The sequence below is a fragment of the Cynoglossus semilaevis genome, chromosome 11 (genome assembly GCF_000523025.1).
Source record: "Cynoglossus semilaevis isolate Cse_v1.0 chromosome 11, Cse_v1.0, whole genome shotgun sequence".
NCBI lineage: Eukaryota > Metazoa > Chordata > Actinopteri > Pleuronectiformes > Cynoglossidae > Cynoglossus > Cynoglossus semilaevis.
The window spans coordinates 6326843-6351931 of NC_024317.1; the positions used below are offsets into that span (position 1 = coordinate 6326843).

Here is a 25089-nt window from a genome sequence, read left to right on the forward strand (position 1 = left end):
GACTGCAGGGTGTATTTGTAACAAAGAGGGCTATCTGTGTACATAGCCTTCCAACCTAGTGTGTAATAACAGACAGTGATATATACAGAATTACTGCAGACACATGGTAGAGTTAAAGAGGGACGTAAGGATGAGAACCTGTTTTCTCGGTGAAGCCGGGGGCGGTGTTTTTGTTCCACTCTTCCTCAGATGACATGGGGTTATTGTGAGTATCATTGCAGAGGTGAAAGTTTGGCGTTTGGGTCGAGGTATACACAACACTGACCTGAATCTGTCTTCTCGTCTGATTGTCGAAAAGCTGTCACATGGTTTGATCTGTTTTGAACTGGCATTCGGGTTATGCTAACTGGTGCATGATTGACATGTGTATATACCAGGGTAAGAAGAAGCTGTTTGACTGATATTATAATATCAGGAGGCATCTGATTTTAGTCATTAAAATAATTAACACATTATCATGAACATGGTCCAAGATGTTTTCAACAGGTTCGACAAGTTTCATCATTTTATGTTTGTCTAGCAATGAGCTTTGTATGTTTATTTTATTTGATCAGCTCTTCAAACACTCAGAAACCAACAGTGAATAATAAAAACAGTTTTACCTTTAACGGGAAACGTTTAAAATTAACAAAGAAGAAGCAGGTTTTACTCTACTGGGAAAGACATCCTCCAGAATTCTTTCCAAGATGAAATACCCTGATGGAAACACCACTGCCTGAAAAGGGTTAGACTTAATGGAGGATATGCAGAGAGATGATTTGTTATTTACATTCATATTTCTTCCCATTGTTTTTGAAACATTTTTACCAGGGAAATTAAATGTTCTGTTTTTGTTCTTATAGGTGTATGGGTTTGTGTGTGTGTGTTCATGTGAGTGGGCATTGGATATGTAAATTAGTCATTGACATTTTCTATTCCTGCATTTGCATAAAAGAGTTCAGCGGCACAGGTGATAACAGGATTACGGTAAAGTTGTTCTACAAATAGCATTGCCAGTAATTAAATCCATTGGCACTGTAGAGTCATGTGAGACTATATATATATATATATGTATATATATATTTGCCTAGTCACAATCCTAATGTCACTATTGCTAAAAGCTAATAATGTTCAATTGAACTTTCATGTTTCACACACTATTTTTGATTTTTTTTAAATCCCCCAGTTGCAGTAGAATCTCGAAGGCTCTGTGTCATTCAGGTTCCTGACTAACACAATGTTTCAGTCTCAGGCTATCCTTATGGCAACACTCAGGGCTAAACGCTGCTGTTTTCACCCTCCACAAAAAAGTGACCTCTGGAAACCAAAGGAGAAATAATGAAACAATTTCAACAATTGTCACTTTGTTCTGTCTGTGAGAAATCCAGCCTCATACTCACAGTGAAGAGCATGCTGGGTAGTGATGTGCACTGTAACTCTACAGTGAGGCTGGTGACCCCTCACCTTTCTCCTGTGCTGCCTGAGGGACACAAGATCAAGAGAAGTCTTATTACTGTCTGGCGTCTGACCTTTTGGTTTCAAATGGGAATGGTCAGTACAAAACAGCATTTATGACTGTGAGAGAAATAGTGACGACTGTCCTTAAACTGTCCTTAAAGTGTGGAAATGTGCCTGGCTCAAAGGTTGTTGCCTTTAAAGCCATGTGGAAAATGAACCATTGAAGGGAAAGCTGAGCCATTGTCAACAGTGAAATATGACTCAGTAGTTTGGCCAAATCTGACCCAGATATATTTTCAAATAAAAATGGTCAATATATAGTATAGTAGAATGTAAGTTGAACACATTATCACCAAACTGGTAACAGACATGTATTTGCTATTTGCTATCTTTTTATTCTGTTTTTTTAATTTTTATTTATTTATATATGGTTTCTTTCACCGTAACATGTTTTCCAGATGAACTGAAGCGTCCCTGAAACATGCTTCACCTTTTCTTTGCACAGTGAGAACGGTGTTCTCTGGATTATTCTCTTATCTTAAAAAAAAAAGTTAGTTGTTGTGTAACAAAACAAATGACATTCTTTAAACAGACTTCCGATTGTTTCAGAGATATCCGTTCCTTACAGTGACCAGATTTTCTATTGTGCGAGTGAAATCTTTTTACTTCCCTATTTGCCTCTATCGGTTGCTCAACTTATTCGTTTACTCAGGGACATCTGTATAACCAATAAAAAAAGTAACATTTATTTAACACAAATACTGACAATTGGCCTTTTTAATTTTTATTTTCTTATCCATTTTTGGGTTTTGTTAAACACACAGTCATGTTAAGCGTGTCTGATGTGGTCGGAGTTGACTTTCTCTAAAATCCTGGATGTCTTAGTTCTGCTTTTGGACAAACACGTTCAAAAAAATAACTGGGAACCTTCATTGATTTGTAGTTTAATCTTGATTAGTGAAACTCATGAGCAAAATATATTTCATTCCAAGTAAATCTCAGAGTGGTGCTTTAATCCATCAGTACTCCAGTTTGCTCCTTTATTATTGTACGTGCTAATATTGCAAGAACTCGATGTCGTTATTATCCGCAAACGTGCAATGAAATATAGAAAGGATCAGATCTGAAACAGATTGTGGTGAAGGCTGAGGTTGTTGACAGTCAAACAGAACACCTGCCGCACACACAGAGAATTGTGTTTTTGTATTTAGTACTGCTATTAATACTCTCACACGCACTGAAAAGCTTCACGGTCATGAGAACATGTGACATGATGATATTAATGTCATGAAAAATCACTTCATGTTGTCTCTGTCCTTGCACATGTGCAGACCGGACCACTACTACACAAGTGTGTCCCGACAGGTGACACTAAATATAAAAGCGGCGCACTTACATGCACTTTTGCTAGTACAAAGGGCCACAGTTAGCCTTCTGAAGAAACAAATGGGCACTATTAATACACACACACACACACACACACACACACACACCACCAGTGATGTTGTGATACAAGCGTCCACTCTTCCTCATCTGTCGCGCAGGCAGATCGTACTTATGCAAACACAAAGACCTGCTGTGTACACTGAGAAGAAACAACTGCAAGCTATTAATACCGTGTTTTAGATGGATGCATTCAAGCGCGCACACACACACACACACAAACAGACGTACACATTCACACAGAGATTGATACTCCAGCTGCTCGGAAGCAGAGGGACAGAATGTCCACAACAGCTGTGGATTCCTATAAATGTAAGGGCGGGGGAGGGGATGCAGAAAAACAGAGGGGTGAGGGGGGTGATGATGGTGGCCAGTGTTTTTGGAGAATGAATTTTTTTTTTTTTTAGTACACATAGGGATTTGAACTTGAACTCAGGTTTGTTTGTTTGTTTTTTTTTTCTTTTCAAACTCAGGAGACATTTGTCCTCAAACTGCTGCTGTTTGGACCTCAAGCTAACATCTGTACACGACTGCGAATAATGACCCCGTACTGGAACACGACCCGACTGTTGTGTTCTCTCCAGTTCACCAGTAAACAAAGTATATTTTAGGTTCACTGTGGATGTAATTGTTGAACGTTTGTAGTTCTCTCGATGCTGCAGAAGTAAACTGCTGTAGCTTGTCAACAAAAATAGAAGCTTCTGCTTGCTTAAATGAACCAAGAGGATGTTATGGTGCAGACTAACTTTAGAAACAGGAAGTCTCTGTTTCTGTGTGTGTGTGTGTGTGTGTGTGTGTGTGTGCGTACGAGCCTCTGTGCTTAACTGCTGAAGGCCCACAGAAAGAGGATGATGGTTGTGAAACAAATATGCTATTACAGAAACCAGAAGTTTGACTCCTGCCTATTTTTAGCAGCTCAACTCGCAGATTTTATCTATGCAATTATGTTTGCAGTGTTCCAGATTGAATCTAGGAAAGTACTTCTTTTTTTTTTAATTTAAAATGCAATATCTGTATTTGAGACATATAACGAAAGAAAACGACACCACCAGCACTATGTTGCACGTCCCATACTAGCCATTAATTTGATGGTATGTTTTGTCACTCAGTCAGTAGTGTACCTTGTTACACAATATAATGGATACTTTTTGTGGAGATTTATTACTATTTGTTTTGAAGCTGTGTCAGCACTTTCTCATTAACAAAAACATCAATTCAGATCTATTGAAAAGTTTTCTCAGCATCTACGTTCAGTATCTGTATTTTTCTCTGTCTAACCAAGATGAAAGTTATTAGACCAATGCGAGAATTACTTTGGGTTTTACGTTTCATCCGGAGGTCACCACAGAGGCAGTCAGCCAAGTGATCTGACAGAGAGGAACAGTTAAGCAGCTGCATGATGTTTGTTACAGAACGTAACCACACTACACGGTGTGTTTGCATGCTTTGTACCTTTCGTCTTTTATTAGATTAAAATGGTCGACACTGTTTGTTAGTGACATGTTCATTGCACTTAGTGACTCAACCTGTTGTTGGCCTGGATGTCTGCTTTATCCAGTGTCACTGTCAAAGTTTGGCTTATTTTTTTGTTTTTGAAGTGTGGGTTGTAATGTTTATGTTTTCACAGTGTTCTCTTGGTTTCCCCATCCAGTCTCATGCTTATGTTAATGAGGCTTTTGATTGTGCTGGCACTGTTGGAAACCTGGTGGCCTTAGTGTAGGTGTGTGGTCTGTGAGTCATTTCTTCATGATGTATTGTGATTTTGGAAGTGTGTACATTATTGAGCTCTCGTACTGAGCTCTTTGTAATGTGATAGGAAGTAATCATCAGCCTCAGAAAACCTCCAGGCTCTGGCTGCGGTGACTGAGCTGTTTTTGTTCTGTATCCGTTAATACAGTGAAATGAGTCACATGTCAAATCTTGTCACTTTTCTCGTTCTGAACAAATCCTCAAACATGCACAGAAATTAAATGTCACTCAGTCGGTGTGAAGACTGTAGGGTGTAGTGTGGTCGGTGCAAGCTGGGTTTTTTTTAGTGTGAAAACTGTAACACAGGTGTTTCTCCTCTGTGTAGCATGACTTCCTGATCGTTTCCTTTCTGTTAAGGGGAGCTGACATATTTGGTTGTCATGTTTGTGTTTGTGTGCAAGTGAAACGTGTGTGCACCAGTGCGACCACCGCTGTCCCGTTTTACCAGCATTTGCCTGGTTTCCTCTCAAAGGCACAGACATTTTTTCACTAACACAAACTGTTGTGCTGAATGTGGTGCTTCCTGTTTTTGTCTGTACTTATTCATGCGTACAAAGCTCAAAGCCCATGTCAGTTTTAACAGTGACATGCAAGCAGAGGCTTAGACCAGCTGTAATTCTCTCTGACAACAAGTGTCATCTGATGTGTCACAGCATGCAGGTTGGCTGACGAGGTCAGATTCCAAGAACTGCACTGTGCAGGAAGTAAAAAAAAACAAAAGATTAACAACAATGTATACTCTGGAAGAGGCTGTTTATTAATAATTAATATTAAAAATACATCACAACAGTAACAAAGAAACTTTGTCATAAGGTACTTTCAGTTTTCACTTTCAAAAAGCCTAAAACACATGACTTTTTAGCAGGTCAACAGAATTAAAAATGTAGCTTTAACAATACAGGGAAACTCTATTTCAGTCAATGATTTTACTCCTATAATCTCAGCGTTCTGCTCTGTGTGAATCTGACTTGACCTGCAGTGTTAAGAGCGTGGGAGTGTTTTTTTGTCTTCATACGGTAGGAATCCTGTCAACCTGTAACGCCTTCACACTTTCAACTCTCTCTGAGTCAATCTCTCTGTTGGGAACTAAAATGCTGCTGAGTCTGTGTGACGGCCAGAGTCCAGCAGGAGCGTTTAAAGAAACCCCAGGTGCAGCTTTCATGTTAAGGATTGCTCCTTTCACAGCGGTGTTGATAGACTTTTCTCTGTAACTCAGAGAGGTGTGCAACTTTAAAAACATTTAAACAGCGCTCCATTTTTTTTTTTTTTTTGCTAGAGCAACATTTAAAGGTAGAGTTATTCTAGGGTTTGGGTTAAGGCTGGAAACCACACAGCACATCTTCCTGACTTCCTCTCTGAGATCAGGCAGGGTGTTCAACATTAAACCTAATGAAAATTATGATCATGTTTTTTTTCTTACAACAAATAAAACATAAAGTACTCAAAGCTAGTGATTACTCAAGATAAAATTTCAATTCACTTGAGTTTAGCCAAATAGGGAGAAGTAACTCCTCAGCATCTGTGCAGCTGTACACCACCAACAATGTTGGGGGGAAAAAACTTTCAGTTATGCATTGACTTGAGCATTTGGCAACATGGACCAAAATGTGGAAAAAACTGACAACCACAAATAATCTTAAAACAATAGGACAATAAAAGTGCTGTGAAGTAAGACACTGCCCAGAACATGCTCCATTTCTACAGGAAAAAATCTCTGGTCATGAATAATTACATGCAGTATGTCACAGAAGGAACGTGTGCCTACAAGTGAAACAGACCACCATACACTCCTAGTGACTGAGTTAAGGTATTGCTTTTGCAACTTTTGATGGTTTCCTTTTAAGAAATAAACGCAGAGACACCCGTTGAATCATAGTGATTCACGTGTTTTGGCAAATATTTGTACAGTGAATACATCAACTTACTGGAATTATACAAGTGATATTGGGTAATATTCTAGGTTGCAGGATTTGGGGCCAAAAGAGTTCAGTAAATTTCCACGTCCTTTCTTCCCTCACTCCCTCGGTCCCTCCCTCTCTCTGTCCCTCTAACCCAGAGGCAGCAAGGTGTCTTCTTCAAACTCTTCAGTCTTTTGTTTCAGTGTCAGGTTTATTAGCATCGGCTACGAAACAGTCTGTCAAAGTTGTGTGTGTTGCATATTTTACACACCTCTAATATGAGGACATCTAATATGTGTGTAGCTTTTGTTAAAACTCCTCTCATTATCAATGTCATCATAGTCCTCACTGTTGTTGTTCATGTTCATTGTACCGTGCTCATTTTAAGTGTATAAAATAATTACATCGATCACTGTGAGTCTGCTTCAACCTCCCATATTTACAGTGAATTTTCTAACCTCTGCTCAGTCCCCGACTACTTTGAAAAAATACATCTGTTTTTTGTTAGCTCCCTGATTGGTAGTTTAATTGCTTCACTTGGGCTACAATTAGCTTTAGCGAAACGCTGATTGAAGACGACAGATTGTTATACCTGACCTGAATGCTTTGACCACACAAATTCAAATGTAGCTGGCCGGCCTCCCTTCTCCTCTCTTTTATTCCCTCCTTTGTGGCCCTTGAGTTTCAACACAGACACACCTCTCCTGTGCTTTCCTGAATGCAGTGTTGGACGCGGGCCAGTTGATTTCTGCCAGGAAGTCTTGAATGAAATGAAATGTTGTTTATGTGAAGGACAAACGGTGAAATACTCTCCAATTGTTCTTGGGTTTCTTCGCGATCGTGTCGATGAAGTGTTTTCCCTTACCTACATATGTGCAATAAACAAAGTCTCCGCAGTATGACGATGATTATGATGACCTGTCTTTGACAAGCCTGAGAGGACCTCACAAAGTCATAACATCTGAGACCAAAACTAAATTGAAGTAACAGATACTTTTGCGAGACTAATTCTGTATTTGTTTCAGAGCTGTAATAATCCCAACCACACACTGCCAACAAGTCATGTAGCTCTGCTCTTGTTCTCTCCACCCTTCTGTAGTGGATGTGACCGTCAGCAGTCAGGTTACCTTGCCCTCACGCAGGGAGCAGCCCATGGACCTACGTGTGACGCAGAGGTTGCTACATCCAGGCCCAGATACGGTGATGCTGGCCCCCCGAGCCCCCTTCTTTCTGGGACCCCTCAACTCTCAGCATTGCTCACAGTTTCCCCAGCGGCGTTTGCAGGTTTGGAAAGAAAAAACAGCCAATAAACTAAACTTGAGTAGCAGTTTTTGTTTCCCTGAATTACTAAACTAACTCTGACAGTCCGTGATTCTTCGATATTTTTTTGCATGAGTACCATTTTTAGAGACCTGCTATTCTTTGTGGAACTTCAGAACAAATTGGTTAGCTAACCACATTCTCTCTAATGACAAGCCTTCTGTAGATCCCAGATCAACTGGTAAAGTGTTTGTAAACCTCTCTGAATTTATTTGTATGATCATTTTAGTCTTACTTCATATCTAAAGTTCCAAAACTAAATTCAAGTTTCTAATTTTTTTTTTTTTTTACAAAATGAAGGAACCTTTCTTCAAATGCAGTTTATATAGTTGCACCGTCATAAACTGTCTTATTCCAAAGATTTGTTTCCAAGTCCTGTGGCACTGTTTCCTACTGTAAGAGCTACAAAGGCTAATTTAACAAAATAAATGTCAAGCGTGTTTGACCTCTTATAAGGTCTTCTCAATTACAGTAGAGAGAACAGGGATCATATTCATATCAGGTTGGTTGAAGTCAGTTAATGAGTTAATGATACCTAAGGTGAAGTGAAAATAATATGTAAAGAAATGATAATGGTCTATCTAAGTAGTCAGGTAGCATTAAATGAATTGGCTGCTCTTTGCAGCCCTAAATCTGTATGCACAGTTTCTCAGAGGTTGAAACACTTGTGGTGCATGTTCCCATTTGCATAGTGTGAATAGGATGCTCGTAAACATCTGGTAATATTTGTGTTCTCTCTGTCCACGCAGTATAACAGCGAACAAAGGCAGCGAGAGATGGAAGAGGAAAAACGAGAAGAGCTACAACAGCTGATTCGAAAGAATAAAAATGAGCAGAGTGAGTGTCGTACAGGACTTGGCCATATTGTTTTTCAGAGGCTCAATGGAAAAACCTTAAGAATGTCTGCCACTGGTTTCTCATCTGCGTCACACCACACACACACACACACACACACACACACACACACACACACTGCATGTTTTAGTGAACAGGGAGGGAATTTCCAACGTCACTGTGATGCTTCCAAGGCATTGCTGATTAATTTCAACAAATAGAAACAAGAATATTTTAACATGATGAAAAAAAATGGTAAAAATCTAGTCTTCATTGTTCTTCCTTAGTTCCCATCCAGTTTAATGGACAGATAAACAGACAACTGTCATGACAGTACACAACGGAAATGCAGTTGAGCAGCGGAAAATTGATGCAAAAATATTTCTGCCTTGTTACGTTTCAATTGACTCTTCTGTTGATTGACAGGTGCTGTAGCCAGTCCTCTGGTGAGGCAGAAACTCAGAGAACACATAATAATGAAGAAGCAGCCCAACCATGACAGGGTGACTCCCAACCACAACAGCCCATCTCCAGGTTACAGGTGAGACAGGATCTCTGAGCTGTGAGAAGCGAGAATTCTGACCCTTTTGTTTAAGGTTCCCCGACAAAAAATTGGTCAGTCTTTAACACTGTTGTCCTACCCGTCTTAGTTGTTTGGTAATACAGCGTAAATACAAAGCAAAAATACACGACACAAAAAGTCCGACTGTCCAACACCGATTTGTCTTTTAATGCAACGTTGAAACACTTAAACCTGAGCATACCTTAACGCCTTGTGCTTTGCTTAACATTGTTGTAGTAACGTTTGAGCCAAAGACAGATGAAGGCCATGATGCAGAAAAGTGCAGCAGCTGGAGAATAAGCCACAGATACTGTGGTGTCTGCGCCCAGGGCAGTGTCAAGTCCAAATATCCAGTAATAAAGGGTGGTTGCAGGCAGTTGTTAACATTTCAAATTATTAACATACAAATACAAGACAGACAGACCTGTTTGTGTGTATAGTACATTTGGGTCTAATTTAAATATCGACTCATGGAAGCCGAGCCTAACGAGCCACAGCTGGAGAGGGACCTGCTCAGAGTCACGCGTAGCAACAGGTAGCCCCTGGAGCTCAGCACAGTTAATATAGTGATCTGTCTTTCACAGCAGCACAAAGTGATGACATTACATTACTAATGTAACTACACTTTTGACATTATAACAGTGGACTAGACAGGTGTTGGTTGAAGTCAGGTACCTGTCTGAGTTAATAGTCAACACTGGAGTAAAGTCATGTTACATAACACTAATGATATTGATATAATGGTAATGATATTCTCAGCCGGACCATGACATTGTTTTGTGACATAAATTGACAGATCTCAGACTTCCATATTATGGACAGTTGTATTTTCAGGCTGCTGAATTTGACTTTACTCATTGACAGACCATTAAATCTATTTTCTTTCTCCTGAAATGACCTTTGTTCACATACTGTGATTTTTCAGAGTGCCCCCCCCTCCTTCACGAGCAATATTGCATCCACATTTTTGCTGATTTTTTTTTTTTTGTCTCAAGGACGTCATATTTATTTTTGAATATTCAGTGTAATCCTATGCCAGTGTTTACAGTTTCATTGCAGGGAGAGAGATATTATCAGTTCTGCTGGTCTCGGCTCTTTCTCTGTATCTGTGTCAGATGTATCGATTGGTGCCAGCTGCTGAGTCTGTTTGGCTGTCAAGGAGAAAACTAGATCACCCACATCCAGTAGTACAGATGCCCTTATAGGCTACTTCACTATGACAGCAATAAAGAGATATTTGAAGCAAATTGTTATACAGAAATAAGGAAAAAAACAAACTTTTTCTACAACTATCATAGTTGCTAAATGTCTGCACTTTATAAAAGTGATTCATACTGTAGCAGCACGCTTTACTTGATTTTTGATGGTTTTGTGAACAAAACGCATTTTGGGAAAGCTATTAAACTACCAGCTACTTTCCTTAATATCTGTCAAGGTAAACAGTTGTTGGGTGAGTCTAAAACACAGACATGCATTGGCTTTTCAAGTCTCTTAGTGGCAGCTAGAATGACCGTGTTCTGCTTTTATAAGTAGAAGTTTTCTTCCCAACTTAAATGTTACACCAGGCTGCTCGGTCTCTGTCTGATAACCTTTTTTGCTCATCTTCTGAACTTTTGATGCTCATTACAGTTTCAAGTGTCACTTACAAATGTGTAGTTGGTTTACCTGTCTTTTTTGGTATTTAAAATTGTACACATTTTATTTAATTTCTGTATGCCCAATTTTATTTTGTGCACATAGAGTGTCGCCAAAGCCCCAGCCTCCAACATGTGACCAGCGTAAAGACTTGGCTCTGCGTCGAACAGGTGAGATGATGAGAATGAGGATTTGTTATTTTTGCCTTCTTTTTGAATCAATACAATCTTACGGCAAGTCTCCCTCTCTGGATTCCTCTCTCTCTCTCTCTTTCTCTTTCTTTATTTAAACATAAATACATATTTGTGCATGGTAATCTTGACAGCGTTAGTCACAGCGCCACATAAGGCTAAAGGAACTTATAAAGTAAACACACACCACAGGGATTTCAGAGTCACAGCTCAACAATACTGTGAGACACTGACTGAGGCAGTTATATAACTTTAATAAAGGCATGTGTAAAATGAACTACGTGAGAGGCCAGAACAGGTCTCCCTCATCATGTGAATGGGAGTGGTTTCACTTCTTCAAGTGAACAAATCATTAAAAAAAGCTTTTATTTATTGGAGATGACGGCATGTCAACAGAAACACACACGCCCTCTGGTGTTGTTTTTGGCGTGCTGACAACACACAGCTGCTTTTCATCCAGTTTGTGCCAGTCGCCCTATTTGAATTTTTTATTTATTTATTTATTTATTTTGTTCAAGGGATTTGGAGTCTGCCCAATGTAAACTAGAACCTTCTTTATTCATGGTTGCTTGAGGTGCTTAGTTTGGGTTTGCTGTGGATTCATTTTCAACATGGCACAGTGGGGGAATAAATGGTTGGATGGATATTAAAGCGTTATGATGTACATTACTGCTAAGGTACTGTATATGTAGAGTTCATATTTTTTAACCTTTGTCTCTGTTTTTTTGTTTTTCTTTGCTTGTGCTTCTTTGCCGTGTTTCGCTGTATTCAGTCTCTGAACCCACTCTGAAGTGGAAGCTCAAGAAACTTATCAATACAAGACCCAACCCGCTGCAGCGAAAGATCAGCGCTCCTCCGGCTGTCAAGCACCGGACAGAAACTCTGGGTAGAGTATCTTTTTCATAACCTACTCCTTTGGATTTATGTTTTTGGCTCTCTTAGATGTTTCTGATTAACCGCACTGCTCTGATAAACCTCTCTGATGATTCCTACCTAACAAAGAAGAGATGTTCAATCATTTTAGAAACATATACATTTTTAGCATTTAAATATAAAAAATCATAACATAAAACTATTTGTTTAACATTGATGTATTATCTTATATATTTTTTAATTCATTCTCTTAACTTTAATCATCCAACATCACTCAATGGCTCAGTCGGCCACAAAAACACAAAAATGTTAAATAATTACATGACTCACACTTTGTAGGGTTATTTCTCATTTTCATATATTATTAATATTTTTTGAAAAATATTTTCTAACATGTATTTTTTTTTTGTCTTGACCAACATATTCTGTGGTCCAGACTCGTCTCCCAGCAGCAACAGTAACTCAGCATCAGGGTGCAGTTCTCCCAACGACAGCCTCCATTCAGAAAACGGCGCCCTCCCACATTCACATGAGGTCAGTGGTTTCTAACAGTACTATTCCAAAAATGTTATCAACTTCTTTCTGCTTTCTTTTTTTATATTAGTAAAAAAAAGTATTTAGAGGTCATAGGTCAAATTAGCATAACGAAGGCTTTAATTAATAAGACTGAGCTGATATCACTATGCAGTTTACTGGTGCAGTAAGGATGGCTACAAAATAGAGAATCTACTGTAATACAAATACTTTATTTAACTTGCCTGGTATATTTGACTTTGTTTAGTTTATTTCTTGTTACACTTTCAGAAAGGTAATACTAATCGATACTACAATCAAGATATTTTGTCAGTTTTGTGCTGGCATTAATATTTGCCTGTGTGACAAAAATGAAAGAAAAGCAGCTCTTATTTACCCAAGTTTAGAATTCCAACAGTTAGACTGATTGCTAAACAAACTGCAGTTTGTATATTTTTAGTGGAAACAAACAATGTTGTCTTAGTCATGAGTCCTTCACATTCAGTCTCCGAACAGACGGTGAACTAATCTGTTTCCTTTTCTCGTCTAAGTTTGTGTCTGAGTTGTTTCATATTTAAAAAAATGACTTGTGTTTTTCAATAGAAAATGCTTCTTCTTCAGGCACAGCGACTGATGCTGAAAGACAGCAGGGTGGCCCATTTAGCTCTGCCTCCAGATCCTGCTGCCATGCCCAACATCACTGCCGGGAGTCCTACACACGTGAGTAACGATTAGTCACGGATACACTGTACTTTTGCCAACAAGAACTCCAAATAGTTCTGACTAGTAAAAACAGTAGTTGACTAACTTCATGTGACAGTGTCACAAGTGGAAGTGGATGTCTATAATAGCTTCTGCACACTTGGACTTTATTTCACTTCCTCCATGGTGATCATGTGGAATTGAATTTGCATTGTTCCTCTGTGCACCAGAAAATCCCTTTCCACTGTGGAAAACAGTCTATTATCTTAGGTCAGTGGTTCTCAAACTGTGGTACCGTACGCAAGCGCTCTCTAGTACGTGGGGAAAATTCATATTTTTACATTTACATTTTCAACTGAATAAATCTGAAATATACCATGCATAATTAATACAACATTTAAACATAAACATCTTTATAAACATCTCTCCTGTCTGTTGGAAGCTAACAGTGAAGGCCTCTGCTGCTATATTCTAATGTTGGTCATCATGGTGGTACTCAGTTTGTGCCAATGTGTTTTCTCAGGTGGTACAGAGTAGAAAAAGTTTGAGAACCACTCTCTTAGGTGTATGTGCTCGCTGCCTCCATATTTATTGTTCAAAAGGTCAGATGAAAAGTTGCAGATGTCGTGATTACATACTACTACTAATAATAATAATAGTACAAATGTAGCTTTGTTATTTTTATGACTAAGGTTTATAGAACTTTTTTGTATGTCTGAAAATGATGACGACGACATTACTCAGTGACCCCTCCACCCCATTACTCACCTGTCTTTCTTTCCTCCCTCCTTCCCTTTGCCAGGCCAACCTGCGAAGACCCAAACCCTTGCCACTGTCTGCTCTCCATCACGTCTATGTTCCTCTGGAGCGCAGCAGCCCAGCGATGGCCCAGCACCTGCAGCCGGTTCTTTTGTTAGATCCACATACTAGGCTGGTCCACCCACAGTTTGTCTCCTGTGAGTCATACAAAGTGTTTTACAAACATGTTCAAGTTTCAACATCACGATATTCCAAAAAAAAAACATGAAATCACATTTTGAGAAAGGTTGGCGGTTATTTCGAATGATGACTAAAGCCATTTAGTCACTGTTATTTCTAATGGTGACTGAAACATCAGCAGAAGCACAGATCAACCTGTCATTTTTTACATTGACTAAATTTGTTCTCAGTATTATTAAGCTGATATTTTTATTTACTAATAATATCTAATGAATAAAAGTGGTTTCATTACATTTTTCACTTTTACTGTTTTAATTGTTACGGTAATAGTATTCTATAGTATTGTAACCTTTTCACCACGCACATATTGTAGCATTGGAGTTGTAATTACACACAAGTTTAAGTTCCTAATGTTGGGGAACCTCAGTCACAAACAATACCTTTGTAAATTTTTTTATTATTTTTTTACTTGGATGGAATCTATACTTCCACATAAACAATTCCTTGCTGTTTGAACTATACTCATTGTTATTAACAGCACAACAGCGCCCTCTACTCTTAAATCAAAGTGACGCAATTTGCGAATAGAGAAATGCTTGTTTGGATTAGACTCCTACAGACACCTTCACTGTCTCATTTTTATCCGACTGAAAAAAAAATGTAATTTACTGTATTTGGAGCATAAGTAAGAAACATTTTAAAAAGACACTGTTTAGTATGTTTAACATGAGTTCTTCTGTGGATAAACAGAGCGTGACCTCAGTGGACATTATGCTCTGAGCATTCATTCTGGTTCCCAGTTATATAACATTTTCTCACCTTCTCTGTGCAGTTCATGGTTTGAGCTCCATTCCTCTTCAGCAGCAGCCTCATTCCTCGTCTCCCTCCAGAAGAGAAGCAAGAGAAGGCTCAGTCACCCTGCCCTCACACAGGCCCGTGGAGCGAACACGTTCAGAACCTCCACCTTACAGCCACCCGTCCTTTACCCTGCAGGCAGCCCAGCATTCACACACTCAGCAGCAGCTGCTCCAGCAGCACTACAAGAGGGAGCTAGAGAGAGCCATACAGAGTTCACTTCTAAATAAGGTGAGCGGAGGCGGATATGGACACACATTTTTGACCTCTTGTGGATGGAACCTTTTTTTTTTTTTAAAGTACTTTTAATATAGCAATTATGCATTAAAGATATATATAAATTATTTAAAAAATAAATTCTCTAAATTTAATTTAGAAGCTTCACTCGTATGTGCTTTTGCTTAGTATTAAGGTAATTTTTCATGGACATTTTTTTAACCTTAGTATTTATTATTTACTTAAACATTTCATGAATTTAAATATAAAAATTAAATAATGTCATGAGTCATGTTTGACCAGAAAAATTATATATTAAATAACTAAGAAACTAATATTTCATTTTTTTATTCTTAATAGTCTTCAGGCCAGTCTATGGAGAAGCAGCGTCTCACCCAAATACCATCAGAAGACATGGATCTGGAGGAAACAGGGTCTGGAACAGGTTCCAGGCCCGGGTCTGTGTGTGGCTCAGAGCACGAGTCGATGTGTGATGACAACTACCACAGAAGACGCAGCACAACGAGCACCGACTCCGTTTGTGGCACAGAGTCCACCACCTCATCACGGGACAGTTTGATCGAGTCCTCCCATGTCACCCACAGTCAGGTAATTCTAGGGTGAGGTTTTATTTTTCCTTCTCTGAAGCCTTTTTCGACTCTGGGAGATTAATTGTGTTTATATGTAATTCAGCTTTAGTTAATGGCCTCAGCAGCGTAACAGTAAATGTTGAGTGGACCACTGTGATCTCAGTCAGCAACTTTGGTGGGACCCCACATTATAGCCTCCAATTAAGCTCTCAGAGTATGATCACTATATGTCACTTTTTTTAAGTACTGGTATTTATTATGTTATTAATTTAATTAATTATTAAGCGTTAGATAAATGCTTAAAAAGAATAAGTATCCCCTCTTCGCACATTCATTATTTCTTCGCTTTGACATCAGAGGGCGCTGTTGCTCTTTTTTTTTTACAACATGCAAGGCTTGTAAGAGTGAGCGCTGTTAGAAGATAATCTAATTGTTGAAATAATGCAGTATTGAGCTGAGTGGAATCATGTTAGAGTTTTGTGCTACAGCAGATCAACGTGTTGCACTCTGTCTTTTTACCTAAACCACAGCGACAGCTGATACTGGGTCCAGGAGTTCAGATGGACACTCTGAGTGTTCCTACCGTAGTCTGGCCTCACCAGCCTCTGATCAGGACCCGGTCCTCCCCTGCCTCTACCTCTCTGCCTCCTTCACATCCGGCCAGTCTCATTCCTTCTCTGACGTTGTCCAGCCCAGCAGACGTTCAGCTACGCTTCACCACAGGTGCAAAATTTTTTTTTTTTTTTTTTTTATACAGTCAATCTGCCTGACTTTAAAAAAAAAGTCACATGCACATGTGACCAGTATTAAATAATGAAGAAGTAACGTTATGAGGTCAAGGGTTTGATGTGCTTGTTTGTTGTGTTGTAGGACTGGTCTATGACTCGCAGATGCAGAAGCACCAGTGTACCTGTGGGGACAACAGTCGTCACCCTGAGCATGCTGGGAGGACTCAGAGCATCTGGTCCCGACTCCATGAAAGAGGCCTCAGAAACCAGTGTGAGGTAATGGCCTACGCACAATTAGTGAGTGCTGTGTAGTAGCTGCGACGGCCTCCATTGATCCTGAACTGAGCCGTTACTACTACAGTAAATACCCTTCTGACATTATCATTTTAAATAAGAGGAAATATCACCGACCGCAGTCGGAGTTGCTGCAGCTGCTTGTAAACACAGCATAGCAATTAAAGGCAAACCTCGTTGGCAAGTTTTAAGTCAGTTGACTCTGCTTTTTAATTATTTTTTTCAATAGGATGCCATGTGATTTTGACTTCAGTAATTATGGAATGTAAAACCACTCCTTGACTTACTGCACCTCATCTTCATGTCCATACTTGTCATGTGTTGTGACAACTGTCACTGTTTAATGACTGAAGATTCCCTGTGAACAGTTAGATGCGGCTGTTGTTCTGAGTATTATAGTATGGACTTGACTAGTACTATCTTTGGAAAACGTATATTTGTGGTCTGGTTTGATATAATGTATTTGTGTCGTTTTAAGAAAAAAATGTAATATTTGTTTTACATTGCACTTGTACTGATAATGTACATGGACATGGACTTTCTATTTTACCTACAAAACTGCTTATGCAACTGACACAAATCCACATATTCCAATGCCTATGAAATGAATAGTGTTCAATATACAGACAGTTTTTTTGTGTCTGTGTGTCTGTACGTAGTCTCTCCGAAGTAGGAAGGCCACACTCGATGAGCTGCAGTCAGTGCACTCGGAAAAACACGCGCTCCTTTTTGGCACCAATCCTCTCAACCGCCTCAAACTGGACAACCACAAGCTAGCAGGTAAAAAAAAACAAAAAAACAAAACAGTGGATAAATAAATAACTAATAATACTGATTAAGTATAAATTGTCTCCCACAGGAAATTTGGCTCAACAGATATTTGTTGTGTTGCCCTGTGGAGGACTGGGAGTGAGTAACATATTTATATATACACACACACTTGTGCTGTGATTGCAGAATCACTTCTGCACACAACCAACTACGCCCGATTATAGTGTATAATGCCATAATACACTGTTGCTATTATTTTTGGCTAACATCTCTTTCAAACGCAAAATTTAGGGCTGCCCAAAGGTGAGTTGTGGAAGCTGGCAAAGAAAAAGAAGAAGGGCGAATAGAATGCAGCTGGGAGAGATGTGTGTGTGCCAGTGAAACTGGATTTTATTTTAGGGAATGAGTGCTGGCAATCAGGGAATGATGTCACAGATGAAGAAAAGATAAAGATTTGGAGGTAGCTGAAACGATTAAGTTTAATAGTGGAACAATTCAAGGAAAAAAGATCAAGAAGAAGAGAGGAGGGGAGGAAGGCAGCGGTCCGTCAAGGGATGTAGCCGATGAACTGCAGGGATTTTAGAACAGTGATTGATCTGCTATAGTGAGGCGATTGGTACAAGATGCCAAAGTCTGTGATGAAAGCAGAGGTTTTATGTCATGCCATAACAATATTTTATTGTGATTAGATAAAACATGTGTAAAAAAGCCTTCGCAGCAGTATAAATTCACAATTACAGAAATATTTTTATATTGACATTTCACCAAAATTCACCTAACACATCAATCACTCTTTGTGTGTGTTATACTTTTTTACTTTGCTACTACAAAACAGCAGTTCAGCAAATTTTATTGAATTTGTGTAAGTTCCAAAAACTGCCAATAGGGGACTCCCTGTTTGCCATCAACTTGCTGAGTGAGACTGTTTACTAAGTCTGGGGTTCAGCTCTGATGCCTCTGAACCTGAAACTGACGCATCTTTCTAATGGTTTTGATTTTCACTGCGTCTGAATTCAACAGCTCCACAGTATGTGACTGTGTCCCCACTCTCCCCACTGACAGGTGGACGTTGATACCATCTGGAATGAACTTCACACATCAGCAGCTTCTCGTATCGCTGCAGGATGTGTCACAGACCTGGCGCTTAAAGTAGCACAAGGCAAGCTGAAGGTGGGTCCCTGTGAGCAGACCCTTCATCAACCCTGACATCTGTCTGTTCTTAGTGTTGTCTGTAATAAACAACATGCAATGAAGCACACTGGAAAAATAACACAGTTTGAAACTGGGGTTTTTTCTGTCACTGTGAGTTACATTGTGGGTCATTTTTATTAAATAGAGTAAAGCTGAATTAAGACATATATAAAACATCTCTCCAGCTACCTCAGCTTTAACAAACTTTAAGCCTGCTTCTTCAAACATTTTGCAGCTAATTTTTCAATAAGGTTTAATAAGGTTGGGCTGCAAGTTCTAAAGTCTGGATGCTTTTAAGTTCTTTTCATTGAGTGCCTTGGAAGTGAAACACTTTAATTTTATGCTTTTTTTAAAAAAATGTTTCTTTTATTCGTGTCCAACCTACAGCCCTTTTAATTTTATTTAGTGAACAATAACAAGGCTAAACGGTATTAATGTTAATTTTTAGTCACTTCTGGCTATTGTCTCTCACTACCTAAATTTAATTTACTATTTCTTTTATTAATGTTGCAGGTGTGTTTTAGATTCTGCATAAAAATGAGCATACAGTACCTACACCTATAATGACCCACATGACAAAAGACATGGCAGTTATTATGTGTGATATTATATGTGAATTATCTTAGAGCAATATTAAAAGCTAAGTAAATATAAAAAAAATATTATTATTATTATAAAAGGAAATTTTCCCTCAAACTGAATTCTGAAACAGCAGTTTAAACATCCATGTTAATTAGACAGGAGTGTAAAAACCACATCACGCCACAGGTGTTTCCGTCAATGATTATGAATGAATGTTCTCTTATCTTACAGAATGGCTTTGCAGTGGTCAGGCCCCCCGGTCACCACGCGACCAAGTCCTCCCCTCAGTGAGTACAGTGCACACGTACCAACACAAGCAAGAGGTGCAGTTCGGTATGAGCGTGTGTGTGTGTGTGTGTGTGTGTGTTTACAACCGGCCTAATGCTTTTATGATGAAATACCTCCAACACTTAGTATATTTTATGGTGACAGGGAGGCACAGACAAAGAGCACCCCACCCCCCAAAGGGCAGTCTATACAATATATATGTGTGTGTGTGTGGGTGTGTGTGTGTGTGTGTGAGCGAGCATGAATTTGTCTCCATCTCTGATAGAAGCCATTAGCCAAGTAACCACAGTCAGCTGGGACTGTGTTTGCTCAGCAGAGCTTGACACTGGTTATTTATGAGATGATAATGGCTTTTTTTTGATGAGCAGAGTTGAACAGTATATATGAAATACTGTCCACACACACACAAACACACACACTCACACAGTTTACGACCTGTGCTGACACTGCCACTTCCAACATTCCTCCCTTGTTTTTCATACATCAACACTTTTTTTGCATACCTACACTGTAGACAATAAGTGTTGAAGGAACTCCTGTGCCAAGTTCTTAGTTCATCTTTCTCCAATCATCTCACATGTGCTGCCAGAATTTTACACTCTGTTACATTTGGAATGTGGAGTGGCTTTTTAAGATAAGCTGCGTTCTACTTGTTTGTCACAGATTCTGTGGTCTCAGTATTGCTCAGGAGTGCAGAGTTCTAGGCTCAGGAAAAATGTGTAATGCCAAAGACATTTTTCTTTGTCAGCTTGGAAATTGATACAAAACAGGTTAAAACACCCTCATTTTTCAGCAATGTGTGTATTGAAATGTTTACATGGCAAGAGTTCCCCCTCTCTTTTGACTTGGACATTGAAGTCAATCCTCTGATTCGTCATGCCCTTGAATCAATAACCTCCACATGAACCAGCTCACCACCAAGATGTCTCCGAGGTTCCAAGGGTTCCCATGGTGCATCTGTGATATTAATGAAGCGAAGATGTCCACATAACAACATGTGCCTGCCTTTCTTCCTGTCTGTTTGTCCACAGGGGCTTCTGCTTCTTCAACTCTGTGGCTATCGCTGCAAAGCAGCTTCAGCACAAACTCAACGTCAGCAAGATCCTCATCGTGGACTGGGTAAGGACCCACCACATGACCGTCAACGCTGGTCACCACATGGGCAGGAATTAAAAAAAACAAAAAAAAAAAACAAGCACACAAATGCTTCACTGGCACGAACGTGGTCCCAGAAGCGCAGCACCCTTGTACAGTAGCACTGCTCCTTATTATTTAGTCGTTCATTCAGACACTGGTATCTCTGGTCTCCATGTGTGATGAGCACTGACACATATGCAAAGAATAGGCAGTTATACACAGTTATAGCAACACACACACACACACATGCACGTGTGTGTGCAGATATTGATGCACAGCCAGGTGGTTTTGTCTCTGTTTACCATGTGTGTCTGTATATTGTTCTCAGTCAAATACAGGGGAGAAACCCAGATGGAAAAGGAAAAGAGAGGCTCCTTGTTCTCGACTTTCAAAAAACCGTCAGCAATCACAATGACACCATTTTAACAGTATATTTAAAACACACTGATAGGCTGAAGATCTGCTGGCAGTGTGATCACAGAGGGTTCACGCTGAGGTCGGTCTACATAAGTGCTTCTATAGCCCGACCTAAGTGACTTAAGGGTTTGGGACCAACGTGACGGAAAATTGATGGTTTTCTCTCATGTAGCATGTTGTCGTCAAGTACAGTCAAAGCCGCGTCTGCTATAACTCATCCCTCCCACACAGAAAGTCTAGTACGATGTAGAAAACAATTTAGTTTTCTGCGATGTGTTCTGACTTGAGTGAAGATCAGGGTGTTTTTTTTTTAATTCCTTTGTCTGAACACAAACCAGCCGAGAGGAAATGACCTTGACCTCAACATCACTGGCAATCTGGGTAGTTTGCTCAGTTTTTAACCACAGTTAGTCCCACTCAGACACTCGGTGGAAAGGCACTCAATGCAAACATAGGCATAATAACACAAGTCTTATTTTTACAACACAATACAGAATCTTCATCTGATACAAAATAAAAACAAAACCCTTGATGTTCTACTGCTGCATTCCTCGGAGGCTTGACCTCAACTGTACTGTACTGTAACTGCCCTGAGCTGAACTATTTACATATTCCAAGTCAACAAACTCTTGAAAGGAAAACTAAATCACCGATGCGTGCATACACTGAATACAATCAAACAACATCTAATGAAAAAAATAAACCTAAACACGTAGATGTACTTGGCTTTTTTTCTGAACGTCACCCAAACTTGACCACCATTTCAAAAATCTCTTCAAACCCAACTTGAAGCATTTCTTGTTCCAGTGGAATAGATCAGGTTTCCACGCTGGAAGTTCCAACTAATTAGTAGAATTTACCATTCAAAGTATGAAGTGTTCCTAAAAAAATAAACAACAGATTTTCCTATTTTTTTTTTTCAACTCTCTTCCCCTTTTCTTTCACTCTCGTTTTCTCTGTTTGATAAAGACAGAGAACTGAGCATTGGTCAGATCAGGTTGAGGACCAACGTGTACCTTGGTGGAGTGTCTGTCAAGTCATAGCAAGGATGTTTGGGTCTGTGAGAGACGGATACCTACCGTACTAAATAAAGGATTCTGTAGCATGACGTCAGGGAGAAGGATCCTGTGAAGCTCTCCAAGTCCAATGTCTTACGCAGGACAAGTCAACTAACAACATCCACATAAACACTCGCACTCATTATCATCCAATTAGACGTCCACACCTGCAGAACATTACATCTCTGAGCGCAGTCAGGGAAACAAAGGGTCACGCAATGGTCAACGCAGGACTTTTAGGAGTTAAAATTTCCAATATTTTTTCACATGTTCCTCTTTTTTCCACACTTCTGTGGCAAACACTGACGTGGGATGGCTGCAGGTCAATAAGGAGGAGGTCCACGTGGTCATCCCCTTACCAAAACTGTAAAAAAGTGTTTCTGCTGATTAGAGTTAAAAGTACTGCTAGCTCTGTCTCTTACAACCAGAGTACCAGGTTAGAATGGAGCTGTATGCCGATGTGTCCCGAGGCAGTATAAATATATCCAGGCTGCCCAGGGTTCTTTAGGAGTTTTTTCTCTGTGTTAACAACCTTAAATCATATGTTCTTTATCAGAAAGCCTGACTGCTGTGTGCTGTGCTGGTCTTATAAATGTATATATTTATCATCCCTTGGTTATAGGACGTTCATCATGGCAACGGCACCCAGGAAGCTTTCTACCATGACTCCAGCGTGCTCTACATCTCTCTGCACCGCTTTGACGACGGCAACTTCTTTCCTGGGAGTGGACACCCCAGTGAGGTAGACATGAAACAATGCTGTGTTGTTCTGCCTTTGTTTGTGTTGCCATGGCGATGGCTGGGTGTTTTGCGAGACACTGCTTGCACCTAAATTCCTGCAAACACAATAACTTAAGGAGCCGCCTGTGTAGGCACTTATAAACAACTCCACTTCGTGAGATTGTTTCTAAACAGACGGCACTGGCTTTTTTGCTGATCTCACTTTGACTGTGGAGGACACTGTGTGATTAAATGCGCTGCCCACGTCCATTGAGAATGATGTGTTGACAAGGATATTTTATGAATGATATTAAAGAGTCAGGATGTGATCACAGTCATTAGTAAAGACGGTATTAATTATCTTAACGGCGAAAGGAAAAAAGGGAGAGGAAAACAGAAACAGAAATGCCCGTCGACCGTCTTTTTTTCATCAGTCTACATATGTAATGTCAGCAAAATATCAATTTATGTGTATAGACCAAAGTCACAAAACAAAGTTCTTCTCAATCGACTTTACTGTTTGTAAATGTCTCAATTTCTGTGCAGGAGATTTTTTTTTTTTACCAATGACTTGGTGTCAAAGTTGGTAATATTTTACTTCTACCTCTAGAATCTAAATGCTAGAATCATTCATATTCATTGTTGGAATTACGTCAGAAAAAAAATAGTTCATATTATTGTGTGAGACGCCTGGTGGTGGTGACTGATGCATCAATGCATTTGTGAATTAGATGATCACACACATTCAAATCAAAGTCCAGGGGGGGGCACTTGTTGTTTCACAGGTGTGAAAAAGGTGTGAAAAAGGGAGCAAAGAATCTAGGCTTGTGATCAACTACAGTCAGTATCATGGAAAGCCAGAGGCCAAGGGCAAAAACCTCTGCTGAATGTGCATAAGCTTTAAGCTGACGCATAGTATTGCTCTGCAACGTCAAGATGGATGAAACTACATGTGGTCAGAAGTACTTACTGTTAAGTTCTCTGGACCTAAGCTCATTTGAAAGACACCTTTTTTCAGCGTTTTATAGAAAAAACAGACGGCGTTATCAAGACTTATCAACGACAGGTGCAAAGACCTGCTACAAGTTAAACTGTAGTGATGGCAGGAAGTGGGTTGTACAGGTTTATGGTCTGGTTAAACACCTTCATCCTTTTTATTGCCCTTATGACTGATTAACCACGGTTCATGTGCATTACTGAACTACAGACTAATGAGCAACTATCTGGACTCAGCATAATGTAAACAAATCACCATATACTGTTTGTAAATGTCACGATTACCCCCCACTTACTGTAGATCAACCTGTAGTGGTGTGAAACTGTTTGCCTCCCGCCCACCCCTGATCCTTTCCACTTAGTCTACAGTTTTCCCGCAAAATATTGTGGCTAAAATAGTCAGCATTTCCCATGAAATCTCCTGATGAAGGACGGTCAATAAAAAGCCTTGTCGGCTTGGATGTGGCTTTGCCTTAAGTGGCTTCTCAACCTCTCTTGAGCTGTGTGGTAAGCCTCTGGAGTCTCACTGTCCCCCATGTAGGTATATAACACACCATGGGGTCGGGGTGTGATGTCATAGCTATAACAGAGTGCCGAGCACCAAAAACGGCAGAGGCCCTAATCCAGTCCAGCCAATTCTGAAAGATGAAAGAGAGGAAAAGGACAGAGGAAGCAAAAGGAAAAAAAGAAGACTTAAAGCAATGGCAGGAACTGTATCTGTGCACGTGTGAGAGCACATGCTCGTGCACGCGGGTACATTACTAGTTGGCAGAGGACATGAGGACTCATGTGTTTTTGGTTTGCCCTGTGAACATCCCGTCCACTGAGAGAAGAATGGAGACAGACGCTCTGCGATGCTCATCAGCATTCCTCCTCTTTCAAACACCCTCTCACACCCATACGCATACGCACACACACACACACAAAGGAAATTACCAGGCGTTTTAGCCAAGAGCGTGTCAATCACCCTCCTCAGTCTTCCCTCAAACTGACACTTTGACTGATGGCAAAGGGCTTCGAGTGCATCTAAATGACTTCTAGCAGGACTACAAAGAGAGAGGCAGGAATCTTCTTAGACCTTGGTTCCAAGAACCAAGCCTCAGTTAACTCCGCCTGCCCCAAGTGTGTAAGGTCAAACTGAGAGTAGCAT

At 39.9% G+C, this 25089-nt stretch overlaps 1 protein-coding gene across 5 annotated transcripts in view; it reads left to right on the plus strand.

Annotated features, from left to right (window-relative positions):
- LOC103386108 (histone deacetylase 7-like) overlaps positions 1-25089 on the plus strand; it is a 46771-nt gene that overhangs the window by 10352 nt on the left and 11330 nt on the right. For 4 of the 5 annotated variants that reach the window (XM_017036846.2, XM_008320224.3, XM_008320225.3 and 1 more), the window contains exons 2-19: positions 7627-7811; positions 8597-8684; positions 9108-9222; positions 10984-11048; positions 11842-11955; positions 12379-12476; positions 13059-13175; positions 13960-14113; positions 14929-15182; positions 15528-15776; positions 16288-16480; positions 16628-16761; positions 17439-17559; positions 17639-17688; positions 18613-18720; positions 19555-19610; positions 20643-20730; positions 22846-22965. In XM_017036846.2, the coding sequence (XP_016892335.1) occupies positions 7627-7811; positions 8597-8684; positions 9108-9222; positions 10984-11048; positions 11842-11955; positions 12379-12476; positions 13059-13175; positions 13960-14113; positions 14929-15182; positions 15528-15776; positions 16288-16480; positions 16628-16761; positions 17439-17559; positions 17639-17688; positions 18613-18720; positions 19555-19610; positions 20643-20730; positions 22846-22965 (2309 nt within the window). The remainder of the gene's footprint in view (positions 1-7626; positions 7812-8596; positions 8685-9107; positions 9223-10983; positions 11049-11841; positions 11956-12378; positions 12477-13058; positions 13176-13959; positions 14114-14928; positions 15183-15527; positions 15777-16287; positions 16481-16627; positions 16762-17438; positions 17560-17638; positions 17689-18612; positions 18721-19554; positions 19611-20642; positions 20731-22845; positions 22966-25089) is intronic. The other variant, XM_008320226.3, reaches the window with a different exon arrangement.